This window comes from Euprymna scolopes, chromosome 2 (assembly GCF_053919585.1).
Source record: "Euprymna scolopes isolate OS-2025 chromosome 2, ASM5391958v1, whole genome shotgun sequence".
NCBI lineage: Eukaryota > Metazoa > Mollusca > Cephalopoda > Sepiida > Sepiolidae > Euprymna > Euprymna scolopes.
The window spans coordinates 57,917,193-57,940,592 of NC_136483.1; the positions used below are offsets into that span (position 1 = coordinate 57,917,193).

The 23,400-nt window shown below is 38.1% G+C and overlaps 1 protein-coding gene across 1 annotated transcript in view; it reads right to left on the reverse strand.

Annotated features, from left to right (window-relative positions):
* The window catches only part of LOC145291507 (uncharacterized), a 103,598-nt gene extending 92,046 nt beyond the window's left edge, over positions 1 to 11,552 (reverse strand). Inside the window, exon 1 of the mRNA XM_080137447.1 lies at positions 11,385 to 11,552. Within this exon, the coding sequence (XP_079993573.1) occupies positions 11,385 to 11,445 (61 nt within the window). The 5' untranslated portion in view covers positions 11,446 to 11,552. The remainder of the gene's footprint in view (positions 1 to 11,384) is intronic.
* Between the last annotated feature and the right edge of the window lie 11,848 nt (positions 11,553 to 23,400).

A 23,400-nucleotide genomic window follows, 5' to 3' on the forward strand; every position in this document is an offset into this window, starting at 1 on the left:
AAAATTTGGGACAGACAAATAGTTTTCTGGCTATCAAGACATTTTTTCTAATGTATTAATAAATGTCAATGGTGTTTGCTATTCGATAAATTTTTAGTTTACTGATCCTTCGGCATTCACCTTTAATTTGTCGACTTTTAGATGTTTTCCGTTACGCTGAGGATGAATATCGCATTTATTTTTTGCGCAAACACGCAGTTATCCGTATTTGAAGACATTCAGTGTCCAACGTAATCCCTATCACTTTTAATGGTGGCCATCTTGTTTTCCAATAACGAAAAAACGCCAAAAAAGGCTAAATATGCCATATGTAACTGGAATCACGGCCACCGAGAGTAAGAAGGTCTATTAACTGAAAAATGTCTGCAGGCAATGTAGGAAGATTTGTCAGACTGTCAGTACTATATGAGGGCCATTTGAAAAAAGCGATAAAACATTTTTAGAAAGAAAAGGGAACACAGTTCGATTAATACTGAAACTGAACTTTATTCAATATAAAATATAAATATTATCTATGTAAAATTAAGTAATTTTAAAGCAATATACAATTTAACATTGATAAAACTGAATTATGAATTTAGGGAACAAAGAAACATTAAACACAAATATTTTTTAGCCTTCGTAACAAGATCACAGTGTAGTATCTATTTTGATGCTACACTACCTTTTCTGTTCTCGGTTGGTGGAGGAGAAATCTTTCATGACTGAGATTATTTTTGTTCCTATCCAGAGTACCCCTTATTGGGAAGCTGGATTTTGCCCACAAGATTATATGTTGAAATATTTAAATAACTATTACTTTAAATACAGAAATTATATTTAAAGTTTTGGTTTTCTGTTCTTCTATGTCCATTTTTCCCCCATGTTTTTCATCAAAATGTGTAGCATATTAGTTGTCTCACAGGCCATCATCAGTGATCGCTCACTGGCAGTAACCTGTGGTGTTCCCTGGAGATCAAGTGACAAATCTCCCCCAGATTTCCAGTGTTCTCCAGCTCTTGACCACTTGTGCAGATGATTGCATGTTATTGCAATAGCCGCTGTTACTGATTTCTCGTTGGCATCGGCCATTGATAATTCCTGGGGTTTGGGTGACAAAATGCCTCCCCAAGGTATTAGATTTGAACTGCACACTTCTCGTGGAGATTTGGTTAGTACTCTTCCACCTCGGTCTTTCCATCCTCCCTGACCCTTCACAACTAGTTGGTGTGGTGCCAGTTGATGTCATCTACACCAGTTTTTTATTATTATTACTATTTTACTATGATAATAATAAGGGCGCTTGTGCAGTGTACGCACATGTATTTTAAATAGAATTTCCAAGTTAAATTAAATTTTGGGTTTGTATTACTATACACATAGATTCGAAAAAGTTGTCAAAAAACAAATATATACGAAATAAATGTTATCAAAGGCAAGGTCAGTTACTCTTATACCTATCTGGAAAGGTTTTTAGTGGTTTTACTCACTTTAAAATGTGTAATCGCTTCGAAAATCTTACAATGTTTATCTATATATTTTAAAAAGAAAAATGTGGGCATGTTCGCTATTGAACTCGGTAAGTTTGGGAAACTGAGTTCAAACAAACAAATTAACAAAATACTGTTAGAAACACACCGAATATATGTCCGCCTATGTCACGGTAACATATATTGAGCGAGTGTCTAACAGTATTTTGTATAATTTTTTGGTTTAAACTCGTTTTCCCAAACTTATTGTGTGCAACAGCAAGCATACCGCCATTTGCATTTTTCAAATACATCGGTAAACACTGTATGTTTTACATTAAATAAAATTCAAATACATTTTCAAATACATCGGTAAACACTAAAAATTTATCCAGTTTGGTAGAAAAGTAATTTATCTTGCCTTTGATAACATTTGTTATATATTTGTTTTTTGTAAACTGTAAATAATGTAAATTATTTACAGTCAAAATGTTATAAAAAACAAAAACTTGAAGTTTTTAATATATTTCAAATAAATAAATTAAGCCCAGTGCTAAAATATTGAAAAATCACCGATTGTAAAAAAAAGAAACGGCCATGAAAAATGCTAACTTTAAAATATTTGGAAATACTCAGTAAAAGGTTTTATTTATTATTAAAAGAATGGACTGAAAAATATATAAAAATTGTTTGTTTTGCAGTAAAAAAAAAAAAAAATAAAATGAAATATTTGACTTTCTCTGATAGAAATTAAAGTTCAAAAACGAGTCACTTACTATATTTTGTTAGATTAAAATTATCCAAATGTGCAATTATGATAATTATTATCCAAATGGAGAATTGCTTTCTCTTTAGAACATACATGCACAATCGTTAACACAGCTATATTTTTTATGCTTGTTAGCATGACCATGTGGTTGAATATGGGAAACTATCTATACCTACAAGTTGATCAGGAAGTGACGTTACGCTGTTATGTTCACTGGCCTACTCTCTCGGTGGTGGTGCTGGAATCCCCTCTTCCCCACCACCGGCGTTGGTGCAAAAAAAAAAGAATACACCCCTCCCCAAAAGAAGAACGAAAAACATAAAATATGCTTTGTAAACTGCCCGTGAAAACTTACTGACAGCAATATTTTTACTATTAAATGAGGTAAAAACTTTATTTTATGAAAAATATTTGTCATTTAAAATGTCCGCCATGTATTCATGCACCTTGTGAAACGTCAAGTAACTACACGCACAGTTTAGTAAGAAAGTGAAAAAAATTAATATAAGTGAAAAAAAAAGATTGTCCGTTTCGATATCGGGAAGCGGAAAAATATCTGTAGGAATACATCATCTCCTTTCTATTTTCAGATTGACTGATTGGCTTTTGCGTAACTAACTTATTCTACACGGCACTATGAACAGGATCGTCAGGCCAGCTCGTTGATTCGGCATCCTGGATCAAATTTTTCGACAAGGCAGGCACTCCCAAAAGTGAGTATGCCCGTTATGCAAGATCTTCCTGGAAAACCACCTGACAGAAAATACTATTTCGAGCGTTAGAGCGGAGCACTTAAGATGCATGGGTATCACAGCCATTGGGGATATCCTTACAATTATGCAATATGCGGTAAAATATTCCCAGGCTCCTGCAACGCTCCCAGTCCTGCAGCAGACACCCGTACCAAATTATAAGGCCACTACAACAGCTCATCTTCCAAGGATCACCGCAGACATGACGCCTCAACAATTTCGAAAATTGTGTGTTGACTGGGATGTATATAAGCAACTTACCAACTTGGCTACATCACAAGTCGCCGCTCAGTTATACAGCGCTTGCGATGAGACTGTACAAAATGCGATTGTCAGCTCACATTCGTCGTTCTTTGAATTGGAAGAGGCAGCTTTGTTTAACATTTTGGAGTCATTAGTCACCAAGCGCACCAACCCTGCAGTACACAGAATGACCTTTAGCAATCTTTGTCAGCACGACAATGAAACCATCCAGCAGTTTGTTACTCATCTTCATGCCACTGCCATTGATTGTGCGATTTTCTGTTCAAATTGCCAGAGTGACATTGCTAATGAAAACATCAAAGATCAATTTATACGGGGTATTTCAAATCAACTGCTGCAAACAAACATTCTCGCAAAAGCCAATCAGTTGAAAAGTATTGACCAAATCGTGAACCATGCTGAGGCTTTTGAATCTGCCCTTTGCGATCAAGCCAAGCTACAGACATCGTCTGAAACCTATGCCGCCCGCAGTTCCAATTATCGCAGACAGTGCAAGCAGCCCACAAAGAATTGCATCGGCTGTGGTAGTTCATCTCATGGTGTACCGGGAAAGCCACCACGTCACACGAGTTGTCCACAATGGGGCTAGACCTGCATGAATTGTGATAAGCTCAATCACAACATCAATGTTTGCTACCACACTAGTAGGGCAAGTAGCCTCATCGCCCATGTCAAATTCTCTGAGCAGCATAAACAGTTCATTTCGCCCACACCCAATGTGAATGAAGTTACCATGACGCTTACACCAAACTTAAATGGTGCGGAACCAGCGCAACTTTCCGTTTTTCCAGACAGTGGTGCCAATATTTGTCTTGCAGGGCCATGGCATATCTCCGCTCTAAAGATTCAACTATCACAGTTACGCCCATGCTACAAGAAGATCAGAGCAGTTGGTGGAGGCATGCTAGTCAGTCGGGGGTGGCTGCCGATCACTTTCACTCTCAAGAGTCGGTCTACAACACAGTCTCTCTACATTGCTGACAATATTGCAAAATTGTTCTTCAGCAAACAAGGTTGCATGGACTTGGGAATACTCCCACAGTGCTACCCGCAACCTATGAAAACTCCTGCTCCTTCAGCGCCTGCCGTCTCGTCGCCTCAGCAAAAACAGCACGAAGTCCACCACAAAAACGTCCAGAAAAACTACCGTTCTCTCCCATCGAAGACAACATTCCGAAACTGGAAAACTATATCAAGAAAAAGTTTTCCCTAAGTACATTTAATACTTTTGCTCCATTCCCAGCCCTTTCAATGCCACCAGCCTCTATCCACCTTAAAGACAATGCTAAACCAAAGGCCAGACATATACCAATCCCAGTTGCGCATCATTGGAAGAAAGAAGTAGAAGCGGGGCTGGATAGAGATGTTGCATGCGGTATAATCAAATCAGTTCCTATTGGCACTCCTGTGACTTGGTGCAGCCCGATGGTCATAGTAACAAAACCAGATGGATCACCTCGACGCCTCGTTGATTTCCGCTATCTCAATAGTCAGGCATTGCGGGAAACACACCACATGCCATCCCCGTTTCACGTTGCGTCTCAAGTGCCAGCAAACACGAGGAAAACTGATCGACGCCGTCGGTGGCTACCATTCTGTGCTCCTCGATGACCAAAGTCAACTATCGGCCTCATTAATTACAGAATGGGGCCGATATATGTACCGACGCATGCCTCAGGGTTCTTTTGCTGCTGGCGATGCATATACCCGTCGATATGATGAATTATTATCTGATATACCACGACAGTTCAAAACCGTTGATGACGTTTTGCTTTATGATGCGTGTATCGAGGATCACTTTCATCGTGTTTGGGATTTCCTCACATTCTAATACACGAACGGTATCGTCGCTAATATCGGGATGTTTCAGTTTGGACGCCGCACTGTCAATTTTGCTGGCCTCTCGATTACCCCAGATGGCGTTGCCCCAGCAGCAAAGACGTTATTTGCAATTGAAAATTTTCCGACCCCAACCGACATTACTGGGGCTCGATCTTGGTTTGGTTTGATTAACCAGGTAGCGTGGGCATTCTCCGTCAGCAACGTTTTACAACCGTTTTGGGATTTAATAAAACCACACCAAACATTCTATTGGGATGACAACCTTTCACAATTTTTTGAAAAGTCGAAGTACAAAATTATTCAACTTGTTAAAGAAGGTGTATGTTGATTTGACTTTCACGAAAAACTTGTATCCAATCAGATTGGAGCAAGACTGGGATCAGATACGTATTATTGCAGAAATACTGCACATGCCAGACAATATCTCCTGTCTGCTGTAATGACGGCTGGAGGATAGTTTTTGCTGGATCACGCTTTACCACACTGGCAGAATCGCGTTATGCCCCAACAGAAGGTGAAGCATTGGCCCTTTCCTTGAGCCTCTCGCACTCCAGAATGTTCACGCTGGGATGCAAGGAATTAACAGTAAGTGTTGACCACAAACCATTACTTGGAATCTTCAAGGACAGGGAACTTTCAAGCATCTTAAACCCGCGACTTCAATCATTAAAAGAATCGATCCTCCCATGGAGATTCAATATGATACATTCTCCTGGCAAATGGAATCGCGCACCAGATGCACTTTCTCATTTTCCTTCCGAACATTCCACAGTGTCATCAATTTTCATAGGACAGCCTACCAATCAAGAAATCAGCACATCATCACATTTGCAAAGCCTGGCAAAGTCTATGACAGTTATGGCTGTTGAGAACCTGCCACAAGTCAGCATTGCGGCACGAAATGACCCACAATAGAAAGATCTCATCGACATTATTCAGCAGGGTTTTCCCAGGAAACGGACATTAGTTGAACCTTCTCACCTTCGGGAATATTGGGACGTCCGTGATAAATTGTCTATCATAGATGACCTTGTTCTTTTTGAAGACCGTGTCATTATTCCTCGTGCTCTTCGCAACAGAGTTTTTACGAATCTTCATTCTACAAATCAGGGGGTCAGTGCCATGCAGAATTGTGCAAAAGCCTCTGTTTATTGGCCAGGAATCACCAAAAATATTCAGCACCACCGCGACTATTGCAAGGATTGCACAGAAAATGCATCTACTCAACCGGCAGAACCACTGTCCCTCTGCGATCCTCCTACATTCCCATTTGAAAAAATTTGTAGCGACTACTTTGAAATCGGGGACTTCAGCTACCTCGTTGTTGTGGACAGATTCAGTTGCTGGCCTTGTATCTACCATTGCAGAAAATCAGAAATGAATTCGGCTCATCTCATCAAGATTTTCAGAGAACTTTTTATAGCCTATGGTGCGGCAAAAGAACTCAGTACTGATGGAGGACCTCAATTCCAATCTGCTGCTTTTGATGATTTCTTGCTGCTATGAGGCATTCAATACAAAATATCGTCTGCTGCGTACCCACAGTCAAACGGACGAGCTGAATTGGCAGTCAAGGCTGCAAAATGTATCATTCACAACAATATATGAATCAACGGCAATCTCAATAATGACAAAGCGGCTCGTGTCATCCTTCAATACAGAAACACACCTATACCGGAGATAGGATTAAGTTCTGCACAGATTCTGTTTCATCGAAAATTGCGGGACAGTATCCCTTCAAACCCCCAAGATTACCAGGTCCATCGCAATTGGATATTTTCTGCTGAACAAAGCGAGAAGAAATTTACTGTCCATGATCAGGCCTTGAGAAAGCAATACAATACTAACATAAAAACTTTGCTGCCCTTGGAAGTCGGATCCCACGTGTGGGTTCAAGAGCGCAAGAAGAAGGCCAAATGACTCAAATCAGGCACTATCGTCGAGGCTCTACCACATCGACAATACCGAATCCGAATGCACCACTCCGGGAGAGTTTCTTTGCAGAATAGACGATTCTTGAAAAGGTGCTTAATCCCTATACCAACTGCAATAACTCATGATGGAAGCCAGCATCGAATGAGGAACAACAATGTTTCGCCACAACACTTGCTTCTGACTGGTCTGACAAACACATCAATACCGAACTCACTCCCAGACAGCAATACCCCCAACACGGCTGATGTACCTGGTGGCAGACCCAGGATGCCGCGGGCATTGAAAAATTTACAGCCGTACAATAAACCTGGCTTAAAGGAACTTTAGTGCCAGGGGGAGATGTAGGAATACATCATCTCCTTTCTATTTTCAGATTGACTGATTGGCTTTTGCGTGACTAACTTATCTCTATATAAATAAAATGAACTCATTTTTTCCCGTCTGATTTTGACATTAATACGATTAAAAATCAAGATATTTCATGCAAATATAATATGCACAAACGGCAGAACAATATCTGAGGTGTGTTATAGGCTTATTATTTCTCAAATTCCTCGATAATCTTAGATTTCTATACTTTTTCTGCTGAGAAGTCACGGCCAAAATCGGTTAAGATCAATGGAAGTGGTAAAATATTTTCTCTCTAATAAATTCCTCCTCTCCCTGCCACCACTTAACACCGTTTGGGGATCGTTCACAAGGAACAGTTGAGAAGAGAACACCGGTTTGGCTTCGTAGTCTTTCATGTGAAGTTATTTAAAATCACTAAACTAAGCTGCAGTGCTCTGTGGCGTAGTGGTTAGCGTGCTGGACAATTCACATTATATTTTCACGTTCGCGCCAACCTACCGTAGTCGTTTTTTTTTTGTTTTTTTTTTTCCTAAACAACTGGAATGGACTTTTCTTGGTAGCAGAACTGTTAACGTTGCAGATGTTTTTTTTTTTTTTTGGTTTTTTTTCACACTTTATTTTCCTACTTTTACTCATGACTCCGGGTTTGATCCTTCCTACTTACCTACCATAACATTTTTTAAAACTCCCCCCCCCCCCGTCCCGGAAACAAACACTCGGGCAACGCCGGGTACCCCCGCTAGTTCTACAATATCCTGAAGTGTGAGTGGGGGTCATTTCGGCCTTGAAGCCGAAAAATGTTTTTTGGGGCCATGTTTTGGCTCTTTTGGCTCTTTTTGGCGTTTTTTTTTCCTAAATGGGAAACAAGATGGCCGCCAGCAGAAATAATAGTGATTACGTTGGATACTGAAGGTCTTCAAATATGGATAACTACTTATTTGCACAAAAAATGAATGCGATATTCATTCTCACCGTACCAGAAAACCTCTGTCGACAAATTAAAGGTGAATGCTGAGGGGTCGATTGACTAAAAAAATACCCGTCATTCTTAGGGAGGAGGAGTAGGTGTTTTGTAATACGCATGAGAGGAAAACAAAGGATTACACTGGATAATAAAGAGTTTAATATCCAGAAAACTACTTATCTGCCACAAATTTGAATGTAATATTCGTTTTCAGCATACCCAAAAACAAATGTCGTCAATTTACCGGTGAATGCTGAGGTGGAAAGAAATTTAAAAAAAAAAAAAAAAAAAAAAATTATATATTCAACATAAGAAAAATATCGTTTTTTATTTTGTAAATGTTAAAATGATAAAAAGACTTTCTTCGTTGTTTAAAGTTAAGATATGATACAGTAAAACAGCTTTCAGCATTACTTCTTCCCAAAACTTATCTTGCACTAAAATCATTTATTCACAATGTCACAACCAAGGAATGCGTTATGTAGACACCATTGTGCCTACTTTGTCATTTAGATAAACATGCATCGTATAAAAATGGCGGTATTTAATTATTTATGTATAAGATTTTAGTCTGGGCAAGATTGAAAAAAAAAAAAAAAATCATTAGCAAAGTGAACCAAAAAGGTCATTTTTCTAGCCATCGGATCAGATAATTTCTATTTATCTTTAATGTACAATCAGTTTCCAAATGTGATTTAAAATGCTTTTGCTAAATATAATACCTAGTCAGCCTGTATACTTTTTCTTCTTTTAAATGCAATACTTACGTAGTCAACTTATTTCTTTTAAAAGCAAGATCTATTCAGCCTCGACAGTGGGTGAAACATTAAAAAAAAAAAAAAAATACAATATCTAATCAGCTTCAACTGAGAGGGGGGGGGGTTTAAAGGCAACACCTAGTTAGCCTCAACAGAAGGAGACATTTTTTAACACTGCAGCAGGACTAGACTTGTGAGTTGCATGCGAGTTCTCAATCCATCAATCTGATTGACAAATAGCCGATTTCGACGACAATAAACATTTGTTGATCCTCACTCAATCCCGGGAAACGTTGTGTCTCCCTGCTAATGCAACTCGTTTCTCTTATGCCAAAAGGTTATAAACAACGTTTAAAATGATAATTTAGACGGTTTCAACGTCACACCTGAAAAAATTTTCATTTTATTCATGACCGTTTGATGGTGGTTTGTTGTTGCGAATTCGGAATAGCGGCGGCTAAGATTATGATTCGATATCGCCAATTAAATGGGCGTGTTTGTTACAGTAGCAAAAAAAAAAAAAAAAAAAAAAAAAAAAGGGGTAAATTTTCAGATTAGGTCCACCTCAACAATTTTCTTTTAAATGCCGACTTTTATAAGTTTTCGACGATGCTGAATACGAAAACCGCATTGAAATTTTGCAGAAATAAGTAGTTATCGAGATTAAAAAGTTGTATTATACATTGTATTCTTTGGCGTCCCTTTTTACGCGCGTGCGCGCGCCATAAACAAATCTACTCATCTATGACTGACACTGCACGCGCGTAAAAAAAAGATGGCCGCCAAACACTACAATGCATAATACAACTTTTTATATCACGATAACTAATTATTTCTGCAAAATTTCAATGCAATTTTCGTATTCAGCATAGTCGAAGACCTTTAAAAGTTGTCATTTAAAAGAAAATTGTGGAGGTGGACTTAATCTAAAAAAATACCCCGTGCTGAAATAATAATGTTAGTTAGAAATCCATTCTTAACATGGGTGAGGGGGGTGGTTGTTTTGTAAACTATTCTGTACTTTCACCTAACAATTTAATAAAAGTGATTGTACTAAAATACAATGCTGAAATAACGTTATTATTTAGAAACCCATTCTTAACATGAGAGGGGATGATGCTTTGTACATATTTTGTACTTTCACCTAACAATTTAATAAAAGCAGATATTGTAAAATTTTAATTAAACTTGAAAATACTATTTTAAAAAATAGCGCGGATCAATAAGTGCACTAGCACCAAATAAAATTTCACTGTTTTTCGATATGAAAAAAAAAAACAAAAAAAAACAAACAAAAGCACCGATGACATTCCGTGACAGGTAGGCACACGATAAAGTTTTTGTTTATCGCCACAAACGCTAATCTGGACTTGCACCAATTTTCCTGTTAAAAATTACTTATAACTATAATCTTCGGGGGGGGGGGTATAAAAGAATCCGAAAAGCGTAAAGTTCAAACCAAAATAATAATAATAATATACAAGGGTAAAACAAGGCCACATACGGCAAAATTCTTTCCTTTCTATTTTAGAATAACGAACGCTCCCTCAAACCGCTGCGTATTTCGCTTAAAAAAAAATATATGCCGACAACTTTTCGCCTGCTAACACGATTAAAGTTGTTTTTCTTTTTTCTTTTTTTTTTTTCTTTTTTAATATTTTAGTAATATTCGGATAATTCCGACTGCATAATTTGTAAGCTACCATTGTAACTTATTAGAATTAATAATAATAATAAAAAATCAGTTGGAACCATTGTTTTTATCTGAAAACTGCATTTCGACTACAAAATCTCGTTCCAATAATGTAGAAGCGCCATAAAAACATTAAAAAATTCAAGTCGTTTGTATAAGAGCGACCACACTGGTAAAAAAACAAAAACAAACTGAAACTTGCTGTAACTTTTTAGGTTAAGAAAAATTATATTTCGGAGTTATGTACAAAGAAAGCTTTCAACTTAAACTTTTTTTTAATGGAAATCGCACCAGACAAGGCATAAAGCCACTTACTTGATGCAAAGACCTAAAAAAGAATAGGTCAAAAACTTGCTAACGATATGTGAGATGGAATAGATTCTGACATAGAAAACAGCTATTCTTCCCTCTTTGTCAGAAACAAACACCGCTCCTGGAATGTGAGGACTATAGGACAAAATAAGAGAAAGAGCAAGAGTTTACGCAGCTGCCGAAAGTAAACCAAAGATCCATTTTTACCTTCTTTTGTAAATAAAAAAGAAAAGAAAACTATGAATATTTTAAACGTGGAAAACAAACTTTATGAATGAAGAATAACGTATATTTACCGAAACAAAACAGCAAAATAGTAAATAATGTAAATTTTTTCCCTTGAAGGCAGCACTCCATAGTTGTAGATGCTGGGAGTTTAGTGAACAACTTTTTCACCAGCAGACACTTATGGAAAGAAAAGAAAAGAAAAGAAAAAGTTAGATCGCTCGCGTGCTCCTGCTCGTGCTCGGTCGCTCGCTCTCTCTAAATGCTTTTACCTAAAGATATCCGGCTTCGAAATTGTTGGACTTTCCAGTTTGGCTTTAAATGAGTTACGCAATTATTTTTTAACAGTGTCATCTTTTAGCACAGTTTGTGTAAACCGTAATGCTTTTTCTTTATTATTATTATTTTTTTTTTTAAACAAGCAGTGAAACTTAACTATCTCGGCGATTATTCCCTTATGTTCCACAAAGCAAAACACAAAAATTTGACCTTTAACCCATTGTCGAGACGAACGAAACATTGAAAAGTTTTTATTTTACCGAATGGTCATAACTCGTCCAACCGGAATGAAAGACAATTTTCAGTTAAAATACCTTGAACCACACCCCTTCCCAAATTTTTGAGTGGCCTTGTGCCTAATTTTTTGTCTCTTATTGTTTTGTTTTTACAACATTTCATGGAAAATAACAAATGCCCCTTCTGCAGAATTGGGACGAGATTTTTGTAGTCGATAAATGGAGTTTTCAGATAAAAACAATAGTTTCAACTGCTATTTTTTTTTTGTCAGTTCTAATAAGTTACAATGGTAGCTTCGAAATTATGCAGTCGAAATTACCTGAATATTTTATTGAATTATTAAAAAAAACAAAAAAAAAAAAACAGGGCTAATGCAGAGAGTGATCCGCGCTATTTTTAAAACCGTATTTCCAAGATTAATTAAAGTTTTATGACGTTTTTTTTTTAATTAGTTGTACAGAATAGGCACAAAACACCCTCCCCGTGTTAAGAATGGCTTTTTAAATAATAACGTTATTATTTCAGCATGACACTGAGTACCAACAAAACAACATTAATCGTGTTAGGTGAAAAATTGCCGCTATCTTGTTTAAATCAAAACGGAAAATTGTGCCTTTACGATAGTTTTCATCAAATTCTATGTTTATTTTCTTTAATAAATAATTTTCTACCTTATCGATTTTCGTAATTTTTTTTATATAATCATCTTAAAAATACGAGGAATACGTGATACCATTGTTTTCATGTGAAATTCGGTATTACAATTTTCGAAATTTCGTCCCAATAGTGTAGAGAAATAACTCAATTAATACAGGGCTGTCCAAAAAGTCACTGAAGGGTTTTGAACTTAAATTCGATATTTTTTATATCTTTCTGTAATTATAACAATCTGACTAAGATGTTGGGATTTCAGTCTAAATTTGTTATTTTATTTAGTATGTGTAACAATTTGGAGTTTAAAATCAATTTGGCATATTCCTTGGCTTTGGGGGAGGGGGCTGAAGAAGTTTTTCATGGCTAAATAGACAACTGAAAACCTTCTGCGCATGTCTGGTAAGGGAGCGGTTTTTGGAAAGCAAACGTTTGCGCAGGGTCCACACTCCACATCAAGTACCAATTTTTTTTAAAATGCAAAGTTCGGCAACCATCACCCCCATGCGTAATTTTTATACTGATAGGTTTTTTGAAATTTTTTCACTGGATTATTATTGTTTGGACACTAATTAACAGATTATGAAAAAAAAAAAAAAAAAATTATTATTTCAACATTTGAAAGGGGTGTTCACTTTTTAGTTACAACGTTCTGGTAAATCGGTCACCTATTTTTTTTTTTTTTTTTCTAAACACGTAAGTGTCTTCGGGAGATATGAAATGGTACTCCTTAGGCGTTGAGTTACATGGCGACAGCAGAAAAAAAATAATAGTCGCTCCCTTAGTCCCCCACCCCACCCCGCACGTAACATATTTTATTTACTGACGTTGCCGTAACTAAACGATTATGTGTCACATTTACAAACATTTATTTATTTTGAAAAAAAGTTTTACTCTTTATGAATATTAAAAGAAAAATGTTACTAAACATTTATTAATAATTTCTCACTTTTACAAACATTTAATTTTAAATTTCTTTTTAAATGACGACTTTTATCGACTTTTTTTTTTAAATAGTATTTGCGGATAGGTATGTTGACAACAAATATCAGTTAAATTTTGTAAATATCCCCCCCCCCCATGGTGTTTATTCCGAAATCCGTTGTTAACATAGAGAGGTTGAGGGTGTTTATTCTTAACATTTGTGGAGGTGGACCTAATGTAAAAATAAATAAAATAATTAAATAATTTCTCACTTTTACAAATATTTTTAATTTACATGCGGGGATGAACAAATTGTTGAATAGTGCGAAAACAAAACGTTTTTGTAATAAACTTCGAGTTTGCAAAATTTAACTGATATTTTGTTGTGTGGGGGTCGTCAGGCCTTTTTAGGAACTAACTTCCTCCACAAATAAATAAAAATAAAAAGAAGACTTACATGCAAAACAAACGGAGGTTTATTCACAGAAACAAACCATTAACAAATAAAATATAATTCTCTTTATAATGAGTTCAGAAGTCCTTTTTAAGTGTTCCTATAAAAAAAGGAGAATGTCTTTTTTTGTTGAACTGTTCATATGTTAAAACATTGTAAGAGAGGCAATAGGTAATGTTCGCCTGTGAAATTCTATGAAATGCGCGGAGCGGTGAAAATGGAAGAGTGATAGTAACACGCGTGGAACGTCTGAATGAAAATGCAGTTGAGAGAGTGATTTGATGTTTGTGTGTGGTTAAATACTATTTGGACTGGCTCCCAGCGAGCTTAAAAGGGAAAAGTTTAGAAAAATGTCCTTAGAGAAATCCCATTGGACGGAAACATCACGTGAGGTGCTCTGTACTACGTCCGCTCGTTTTGAGTCGATTTAATATATAAGGCCACGCCAGAATTTGCGTGGGAGTTATTTTTTATTTATCACGCGCCAACATAATCATAATCATACTGCGAGCCTAAATTGTATTTATTTTTATAACAATTTTTAATCCGAATCTTAACCGTGTCAACTGGCACAATACTCCCCCCAGATTGAAAAAAAAAAAAAAAAAATTTTTTTTTCAATATGTAATGTATTCCTTGAAATGTTTTGGCCAGTGGACTTTCCTACCTGTTTTTGTCGTAGGTTTGATGTTCCCGTCATTTTCTGCTGGACTCCCATGTTCTAAGGGAATTTGTTCTGGTGGGGAAATTGTCTGAGGGTATTCCTCAATGTATGCTGGTTTAATTCGGTCGATCGCGATGTTGTCTTTCCTGTCTTTCCTTTGGACAGTAAAATATTTTTCACTTCTGTCCAAAACTTGGTATGGTCCTGTGTAATTTGGACCAAATGGCTTTTTGACTGTATCATTCCTAATAAATACATATTTGCATGTGTGAAGGTCATTTGGCATATATGTTTGTTTGTCAGCCCTCCTGGTGGGTGTAAATTTGAGAGAAGACATTTTGCTCTTTAATTCCGTCACAAATGTAGCTGTGGGTGAAATGTCTGTGTATGCATTAAAATATTGTCCAGGTAGTATGACTGCTGATCCAAAAACTACCTCCGCTGGCGTGCTTTGTAAATCCTCTTTATCGTGTTTCGGATCATTAATAGGATTAATGGTAAATTATCTGACCAGTCTGCATTGTTAAGACTCATAGCCAAAGAAGTTTTTAGCTGTCTGTGAACGCGTTCGACGAGGTCGTTCGAACAAGGGTGATAAGCTGTTGTCTTTATGTGGGTTATTCCCAATAATTGGTTGAACTCTGCGAAGAGTTTCGATTAAAATTGCGAGCCTCTGTCCACTGTGAGTACTGACGGTACTCCAAAAATCGCTATCCAGTCTTTTAGTATTATTCCAGCTACTGTCGCCGCCGATGTGTCCTTCACGGGTATGGCTGTTGGCCATCTGCTGAACCTGTCGACTATGGTGAGAATGTGGGTGTGTCCTTTTGAGGGGGGTAATGGCCCCACCAAGTCAACATGGATATTGGTAAACCTAGCATCGGGCGTACTGAAAGTGCCCAGCGGTGACTTTGTATGCCTGTGTATTTTATTCTTTTGACAGGATACACACGTCTTGGTCCAATTTCGAATATCTGTATTCATTTTCGGCCAAACAAAGCGGTCTGCTATTATTTTTACCGTGGCTCGTTTGCCTGGATGAGATAAATTGTGAAAATGTTGAAAAACATGTCGTCTGATGCTTGGCGGTATGTATGGACATGGTTGTTTTTTTGCTGTATCACAATAAAATGTTGTTGTACTAAAAGGTACGGGCATTTCCTTCAGTTGCAAAGACGTTTCCTGTTGTACGTCAGTGAGTGTCTCGTCCGTCTTTTGTTCTTGTGCAATTAATTCCATACTCAGCGAACTGGAATTTAGCAAAGTTATTGCAGCTCGTGATAATGTGTCCGCCACGATGTTTTCTTGTCCCTTGACATATCTGATGTCTGTGGAATATTGAGCAATATAATCAAGATGTCTGATTTCTCTTGGGCCATATTTATCTACATGTGTATGCATTGCATACGTTAACGGTTTATGGTCAGTGTAAATACAAAAGTTTCTTCCTTCTAACAGATGTCTAAAATGTTTAATTGACAAATAAATTGCTAATAGCTCCCTTGAAAAGGTACTGTACTTTGTCTGTGTCTTGCTCAGTTTGGCTGAGAAAAACGATATAGGGGTCATTGTATCCCCTGTCAGTTGGTGTATAACTGCTCCTACAGCTATGTCTGATGCGTCTGTTGTAAGTGTAAGTTTCGATTCTCCACTGTCCTTAATATAATTCAATTTTGTGAAATTGACTAAGGCAGTTTTAGCTTGATGGAAAGCTTTTAAAGCTGATCCTTCCAGTTTTAATTGTTTGTGTTTCGTTTTGTTCTTCAATAATGATATTAACGGTGCAAGGATTGTGGAACAGTTGGGTAAAAATCGTCTGTAATAATTAATTACACCTATGAAGCGACGAACTTGTCTAACAGACGTAGGTTGTGGAAAATTCGTAATGGCACTTACTTTTTCGGGTAATGGTGATATACCATCCTTATCAATTGAATGTCCGAGGAAATTTACTTCTTGCTGGCCGAAAATACATTTGTCCAAGTTTAATTTTAAACCGTAATGGGACAGTTTTTGGAAAGCTTGTTCCAAGTGTTGTTTATGTTCGTCGAGGTTTCTACTAGCAATTAGGATATCGTCCACGTATGCGAATACGAATGGAAGGTCCCTAAAAACCTCGTCTATTAACCTTTGGAAGGTTTGACAAGCGTTTCTAAGTTCGAATGGCATTCTGACGAATTCGTAAAGTCCAAATGGCGTGGTCAGTGCTGTTTTATGGATATATTCTTCTGCCACCGGTATTTGGTAATACGCTTTTACTAAATCCAGTTTGGAAAATACCGTGGCATTTTGTAGTCCGATTGCGAAATCGTGAATGTGTGGGATAGGGTATCTATCCAGTACTGTTTGTGCATTTAATCTCCTGAAATCGCCGCAAGGACGCCATGTTGACGCGTCTGATTTCTGTACCATATGTAGAGGAGATGACCACGCACTTTTGGAAGGTCAGATAATTCCTTATTGTAACATGCGTTGAAATTCGCCTTTTGTGATCTTGTACTTATCCGGCTTCAGACGTCTGGGTGTGGCGTAGATGGGTTGTCTATTCGTTTTAATATAATGCCTTGCATTATGTTTAATATTATCCGTGACTTTGAATGGCTGAGTAAGTTGTGGGTATTTTTGAAACAGCCGACAAATGTACATCTCTTCAGGTAAGGCAGAACTAATCCCAGTAGACTGGTATCTTGTGGTGATACCTTTAATTACGACTTTTGTTTGGTTATCAGTCAGTGTGCGATTAGTCATGTCTACTGATAGATTAAATTGTGCTAGGAAATCTGCTCCTAATATTGGTGTCGTCACGTTGGCTATGGTAAAAATCCACGAAAATGTGCGACGTAAGCCGAGATTGACGCTTAAGTACTTTTCATTGTATGTCGGTATTTGTGTGCCATTAGCTGCCTGGAGGTGGTAAGGCTGTGGAGTAGCTTTCTGTTTATGTAGCGGTGGTATCACGCTTATTTCGGCTCCAGTGTCTATTAAGAAGTTATATCCGTGATTACTGTCACGAAGGAAAAATAGACGACCTTTAGTGGAAAATCCAGCAACAGTTGTCGTCACTACTGGCTGGAATGATCGTTTCTCTGGTTCTTGTTTTTAAAAGAACAAGGATAAGTGCAACGCCACGCTTCTGTGCTGAATTTTTTGTGGTAAAAACAGATTTCGTTCACTCGTTCTCGTGTGTTGCTTCGACCTCTACTAAAACATCGTTTTCGGTAGTTAGGTCGTTTATTAAATGAGTAACGACAGTTTATTTGACTTAATTCCTGCAATTCCACACTGGACCCTCTAAACCACCCCCTACCTCAATTTCCTATGCGAACAGACGCCACGCTAGACGATCTGAAAATCACCCCTGCTCAGGTGCATGCTATCATAAAAAACCTTGACACTTCAAAAGCATGTGGACCCGACCTCATCCCAGCTGTGCTATTAAAAAAGTGCTCAGCCGAAGTAGCTCCAGTTCTCTCCAAACTCTACAGCAAATGCCTTAATGAATCTTGCTTTCCGGGCTGTTGGAAAACTGCTTCTGTGGTACCAGTATTCAAGAATTCTGGCGAAAGAACTGACCCATTAAATTATCGCCCTATTAGCCTCCTCCCACTTTTTGCCAAAATATTTGAGACCTTTATTAACCATGCTCTAGTCCAGCACCTTACAGATGCTAAACTTCTGACCGACCAACAATATGGATTTAGACAAGCCCGTTCCACGGCAAACATCCTCACTGTAATCTCTGAATGCATATACCATTTACTGGACAAAGCGGGAGAGGGCAGAGCGGTAGCTCTAGATTATCTAAGGCTTTTGACAGGGTATGGCATAAGGGTCTCCTCAGGAAGATTAGATCATACGGTATCACTGGTAGAATACTTAACATAATTAAATCCTTCTTAGATAAGAGAAAAATCCACGTTGTCCTCGACGGTCGTACATCTAAACAATATGATATAAATGCGGGAGTGCCCCAGGGATCTATCCTTGGACCTCTGCTGTTCCTGATATTCATAAATGACCTCCCCGACAAAATTGCCTCTGAGATGGGTATATATGCTGATGACACCACACTCTATAGCAGGCAGCAGGCACGACAGGAAAACAAATGAACACATATCTAAAGTAATGGCAGAAACACTAGAGGATGACCTCCAATCAGTAGTGGAATGGGGACAAAAATGGATGGTCACGTTCAATGCCGCCAAGACTAAACTGGTTTCATTCAATAATTACAAGAAACCTTCTCTACCACCTATAGCAATGGCCAACGACTCTTTATCTGAGAGTACATCTTTCAAGCTCCTTGGCCTAACATTCACAAGAAACATGAGTTTGAACAATTACATCGAGGGCATTGCCAGGGCCGCTGCGAGGAAGGTAGGCTCTCTCTACCGTGCTAGAAAACTTCTAACACCCGAAAGTATCCTGTACCTCTATAAGGCCACCATTCGCCCATGTATGGAGTATTGCTGTCATATTTGGGCTGGTGCATCGGATACTAGTCTCTCGCTCCTTGACAGGGTTCAAAAGAGAGTCGCAAATCTGATAGGCCCTAAACTGGCATCTAAGCTTCAGCCTCTGTCCCATCGTCAAAACGTTGCATCCCTCTGCCTGTTCTACAAGTATTTTAATGGTGAATGCTCTGATGAACTGCAAGCACTTGTGCCCCCATTGTGACCTTGAAACGTGGTCCTTCACGACCTTGAACCTCTGATCGCGGCCCAGTTATGATCTGCACCCTGGTCAGTACAGTTATGATATGTCGACTGGGCAACCAGGTCTGCCAACCGTTAGTACGTCGCGTCACCCAGTGAGTTCTTCGTTAAGGCGTTGGGGATTCTTCTCAGATGCTCGGTCCTCAAGGCCTGTTCTCCGTGGATCGTCTAGTTATTCTGGGTGTTCGTTGACGGATATGGTGTCACAATTGGCAAATAAAGAAATATACACATATAGGGATCAACGCACATCAGCAACAAAACTCCGGAGGTTGGTCAATATAATATATATTTCGGAAATTCATAAAAGAAGTATTTACAGCATATACATATAGTTGACAATTAATTCAAGCAAGCAGTTAGTTCTACAACTGAGCTTCTGTTAGTGAAATACCTGGTCGGTATCGCGGACTTTGCGTAATTCTCGTTAAGTGATCGACACGTTATAAGCGTTGAGTTATCAGGCAACAAGCGAGGGGGAGAGAGAGGAGAGGTGATTCTGCCGAGACGGAACAACTCGACTTAGCTCTCTTTGACTCTGACCCGGACTTTCTCTGACTTAATCTCTGATTTTTCATTTCTTTTATAAAACAATTATGGAATGATGACGACACCCATGTTCGTCATCGACCAATCAAATTGCTTGATTATAATTCGACGGGGCCTTTTCTCATTGGTTGATTATACTTCGACAGGGCCCTTTTTCATTGGTCCATTTCCAAAATTGGATTGACTCCTCCTTTAATTAACGCCCAACTTACACGTTGTATTATTTAACTCCTCCCTGGCTTACTAATGGAATTTTTCCATATCCAGGAAAATTATTTTTCCTTTGACTTAAAGTAAATCACGCGATTTTATTTGTTTTAAAATTATCTATTGATCTCATTTTTTGCTTTGATACTTCAAGGAATTTTAGTTTATCTTTGAATTAAGTTCTGGTTGTCGGCCATCCCATTATATCAGACATTTTGTTTACGTCAAAAGACCAAGAATGCATTTGTCACTTTGAACTTATCGGACAACACATTTTCCCATCCGAGCAAAAATATTTCATAACTTCAATTTTCGTTCGACCTGATTCACCAAGTGACAATTCTCGATACGTCATATTATTGTTTTGAAATTTCGGACAAGTCATTTTTTTCCTATTCTTTGTTCTAAAACATAATGCTGAGTCACTGCGTGTGTTTCTCTCAGATCAAAAACAACCCGACTTTTTCAACTTGTCAAACTCACAGATCAAACTTGGCTCATAGTTTTGCCAATTGCGGGTGTGAAATCCCCAACCCTCCGGCTCCTGCACAACTATGATTTCGGCCATTTCAGATCAAACGCCTGTGTATTTTGGCTAAAATATTTTATGCATTCTTTTTCGCTTTTGAAGTCTAGAATGTGATTTAACCTCTCGCTACAAAGGCACTTTTGCCGCTGCCATCTCAACAACAGACTTAGCTCAGAATTTATTGACAAAAAAAAATTAATAATAATTTTTATTCCTTCAAACCCGATCATCGTCCGGGAACAAAAAATTACTTTTAACCAAAAGAAACGTCACATCAACCCTACAGGTCTGATGTGGCCTCTCTTTAGTGTTACACCATGACGTGAACACCCTCAACAGACCCGACAAGCTGCAAAATCCCACCCCCACACTGTAGTGATCCCTAGATGTAAAAGATCTTTCTACTCCAGTAGTTTCTTCCCCAGAACTGCTAGACTTTGGAATTCCATTCCAGGTCACTGCTTCCCCAACTGTACTGATATGCATAAGTTCAAGTGCAACGTGAACCAACATCTTGCTGCCCAAATCCCTACATAGTACCCCAGTAGATGTTTCCCCTGATAGTAGCCCCCTACACCAAAGTGGCAATGTGCCATGTTTGGGGTGAAAATGTAATAAAAAAAAAAAAAAATTGACGAGTGAGATTTTCGACCGTAGTTTTTAGTCCGGCTACTTCGTCGTTTCTCGTCTGTTTTGGCTGTGCTTGTGCTGAGTTTACTTTGCGGTTCCTCAGATTTTCATGAATTCGGTTTGCCGTGCCGGCGAGCTTTTCAGTGCTTGTCTCTTCCGTTGTGGGTGCCAAAATTTGTACTGTTGTGTCTGGGAGTTTATCCAGTCACAAACTTCTCATTATATTTTCGGATATTTTGTTGTCCCCTAGCAATGATCGCATGTATCGTAAAAGTTGCGACGGTGTGCGATCTCCCAATTCTACTTGGGTGAAGAGATTGCGTAACATTGTCTCGTTTGATAAGCCAGTCCGTCTCAAAATGGCCTCCTTAAGTTTATTGTATGGATTACTTTCTGGTACGTTCTCCAATAAATCAGTCACCTCTTCGACGATGTCTGCCGGGAGTTTTTCAACCAAATAACAATACTTTGTTCGCTGAGACGTAATCCGTTTTGCGTCGAAAAGGGCCTGGATCTGGATAAACCACGTCTTTATATTGGTGGGATTAAAAGCTGGTATATTTAGCGCTAATGTAGCCAGAGGTGTTTCAGCACGGGGAGGTTCCATTTTTCTGTTTTTAAAGCCTTTAAACTGTCGGTTGACTTGTTTCGAGTATGCGAAGCTTGAAACCGTGATCGAAAAAAAAAATGTTGCTTTTGCTAGGGTCTGTGTTTCTGAGGTCTGTTAAACTGCCGAGTGAAGTTCGAGATTGTGGTAGATCATTTTCCGAGGGGTTTTACACGCTCGTGTTCACGTTTGGATCGGCTGAATTGTAGCCGTGTGTATTAATTACACGTTATTTATCACCAACTCGATGTTGGGGGGGGGCTGATGAGCAAAAGTGCTGTTTTGACGCTGAGTCATGATTTGTTTAATTTTCGATTTTATAGTGACTATCGGCATAACTCGCTAAATTGTTGCTATATTGTACTGAGATCCACGCTTCGTTTGACGGCTTGTATCATCCCTTGAGATTCGCGTCGTCTTTTTACTTCCTTTGAGTGTTACCGCACGCATGATATAGCAAGTAGTTTAGGAAACCGCGTGTAGCTTGTAAGGAGATTCCGTTGTGCATGTAATGTTCTAAGTCGGGTCACCAACTTGTGGGGGTCGTCAGGCCTTTTTAGGAACTAACTTCCTCCACAAATAAATAAAAATAAAAAGAAGACTTACATGCAAAACAAACGGAGGTTTATTCACAGAAGCAAACCATTAACAAATAAAATATAATTCTCTTTATAATGAGTTCAGAAGTCCTTTTTAAGTGTTCGTATAAAAAAAAAGGAGAATGTCTTTTTTTGTTGAACTGTTCATATGTTAAAACATTGTAAGAGAGGCAAATAGGTAATGTTCGCCTGTGAAATTCTATGAAACGCGTGGAGCGGTGAAAATGGAAGAGTGATAGTAACACGCGTGGAACGTCTGAATGAAAATGCAGTTGAGAGAGTGATTTGATGTTTGTGTGTGGTTAAATACTATTTGGACCGGCTCCCAGCGAGCTTAAAAGGAAAAGTTTAGAAAAATGTCCTTGGAGAAATCCCATTGGATGGAAACATCACGTGAGGCGCTCTGTACTACGTCCGCTCGTTTTGAGTCGATTTAATATATAAGGCCACGCCGGAATATGCGTGGGAGTTATTTTTTATTTTTCATGCGCCAACATAATCATAATCATACTACGAGCCTAAATTGTATTTATTTTTATAACAATTTTTAATCCGAATCTTAACCGTGTCAACTGGCACAGTTGTCAGCATACCCATCCGCAATTACTATTAAAAAAAAAAAAAGTCGTCATTTAAAAAGAAATTTAAAAACAAATGTTTGTAAAAATGAGAAATTATTAATGTTTAGCAACTTTTTTTCTTTTAATATTCATAAAGAGTAAAACTTTTTTCAAAGTAAATACATAAATGTAAAAGTGATAAATAATCGTTTAGTTACAACGGCAACATCAGTAAATAAAAAATGTTACATGCACATGCGTCAGGCTTGACTAGGAGGGGGGACTAAGGGAGCGACTATTATTTGTTTTTTGCTGGTCGCCATGTAACTCAACGCCCAAGGAGTTGTTCCCTTCCTGGCGCATGCGCACATAACATTTTTTTTTATTTACTGACGTTGTCGTTGTAACTAAACGATTATTTGTCATTATTTATTTATTTTGAAAAAAAGTTTTACTCTTATTTATTAATAATGTCTCACTTT